Below are 1,375 nucleotides of genomic sequence, written 5' to 3'. Positions count from 1 at the left end.
GTGCAGGGCACACGGCCCCACGATATGTAGCATCCGAGACTGAATTTTCTTAACATCAGGACAGTGCTGGAGAAACTGGGGTGGATGGTTCCCCGGGACCCAGTGGGGATGTGGGTCGTCGGCAGGCAGCTCTGCGCCTTGCCTCACCTCACGGCCGTCGCGGTCAACCTGCCGAGTTCGAGACTGTCGGGAGGTGGTTCTGCCTGGGTCTCTCGGATTTCGGAGCGTCATTTCTTCCTCTTTTTTCTTTCTTTCTTTTTTTTTTTTTTTTTAACACAGAGCTCCTAGAATCAGAACTCGTGGCATGCATTGCTTCTCGTTGTTGCTTTTCAAAAAAGTTTATAACTGACACACGGTGTCCTATCAGGGTTAGGTGTACCACATGGTGACTCGACGTTTATGTGCGTTACAAAGCCATTGCCACAAGTCTGATCCAGGAGCGCGGTGTTTTCCACCGGCCATGGGGGGCCACACGCAAAACCTCAGACCCTCTCCTGTTCTTGACGAGGCTATGAGTCTACGATGAAGTTTGATCTGACATAGTATAGTGGATTTTAAACCACCATAAATTATGCACGTGCGAAACCTGGCTATCAAGCACCTTTGATTTAAAAGAGAAAGTTAAGAGGAAGTAAATTTTTAATTTTGACTTAAAGTTTTTTTTTGTTTGTGATATAAGTCTGTCATGGAGCTGCAGCAGTGGCCCACGAGCCCGAGGGATCTGCGGGATCCTGAGCGTTAGGGAATGGAAGTCCTCAAACAGTCTCCAGCATTCCTACCTTTTCCAGAAGGGGAGGGGCTGTCTGGCTCTGGGGTCACCCTGGCCGGTGCGACCTTGGAGGGTGGCCTTTGGGGAGTCAGGGAGCGGTCTCCTAGAGAGAGGACAACCACAGGGCATTTACGATCCTGAGCGTGGAACCTGGGGTGGCTTCAGAACTGGATGTTTGTTAAGTAAGAACATAAATACACAAATTTAGAGCAGACGCATCTGGCTTCCTAGGGTGGGTCAGAAGCACGAGAAATAAGCAGCGTCTCTGAGCCCGTGGCTCCCACGCGAATGCACACACAGACGCGAACGTGGCAGGCGGCAGGCGTGCCGGCACGTGGGCATCGGTTCCTTCATCTCCAAGGCCCACAGGGCCACGTGGATGGGCCGAAACAGATGCCCCTGCGAGCGGCGGGGGAGGGGGGCTGCATCGCAGGAGAAGAACCCTGTGTCTTTGATCAATGGTGTGACCGTGTCGCTTTTTCTCCAGAGGGAGGCGCTGTCTCCGTCTTCCAGGGCTCTATAAGCATCCTTGAAAAGGCAGTCCAGAGACAGGGCCCTGAGTCCTCTGCAACAAGTAGAAGGCTTCCCCCTGGCCCTGCCTCTGAT

General features: G+C 52.9%; 1 protein-coding gene across 1 annotated transcript in view; it reads right to left on the bottom strand.

Annotated features, from left to right (window-relative positions):
* Positions 1 to 1,375, bottom strand: part of IL15RA (interleukin 15 receptor subunit alpha) — a 13,714-nt gene that overhangs the window by 10,657 nt on the left and 1,682 nt on the right. Inside the window, exon 3 of the mRNA XM_023524962.1 lies at positions 780 to 919. Within this exon, the coding sequence (XP_023380730.1) occupies positions 780 to 919 (140 nt within the window). The remainder of the gene's footprint in view (positions 1 to 779; positions 920 to 1,375) is intronic.

This window comes from Pteropus vampyrus, unplaced genomic scaffold (assembly GCF_000151845.1).
Source record: "Pteropus vampyrus isolate Shadow unplaced genomic scaffold, Pvam_2.0 Scaffold513, whole genome shotgun sequence".
Lineage (NCBI taxonomy): Eukaryota > Metazoa > Chordata > Mammalia > Chiroptera > Pteropodidae > Pteropus > Pteropus vampyrus.
This window is presented reverse-complemented; position numbering and strand designations above follow the sequence as displayed.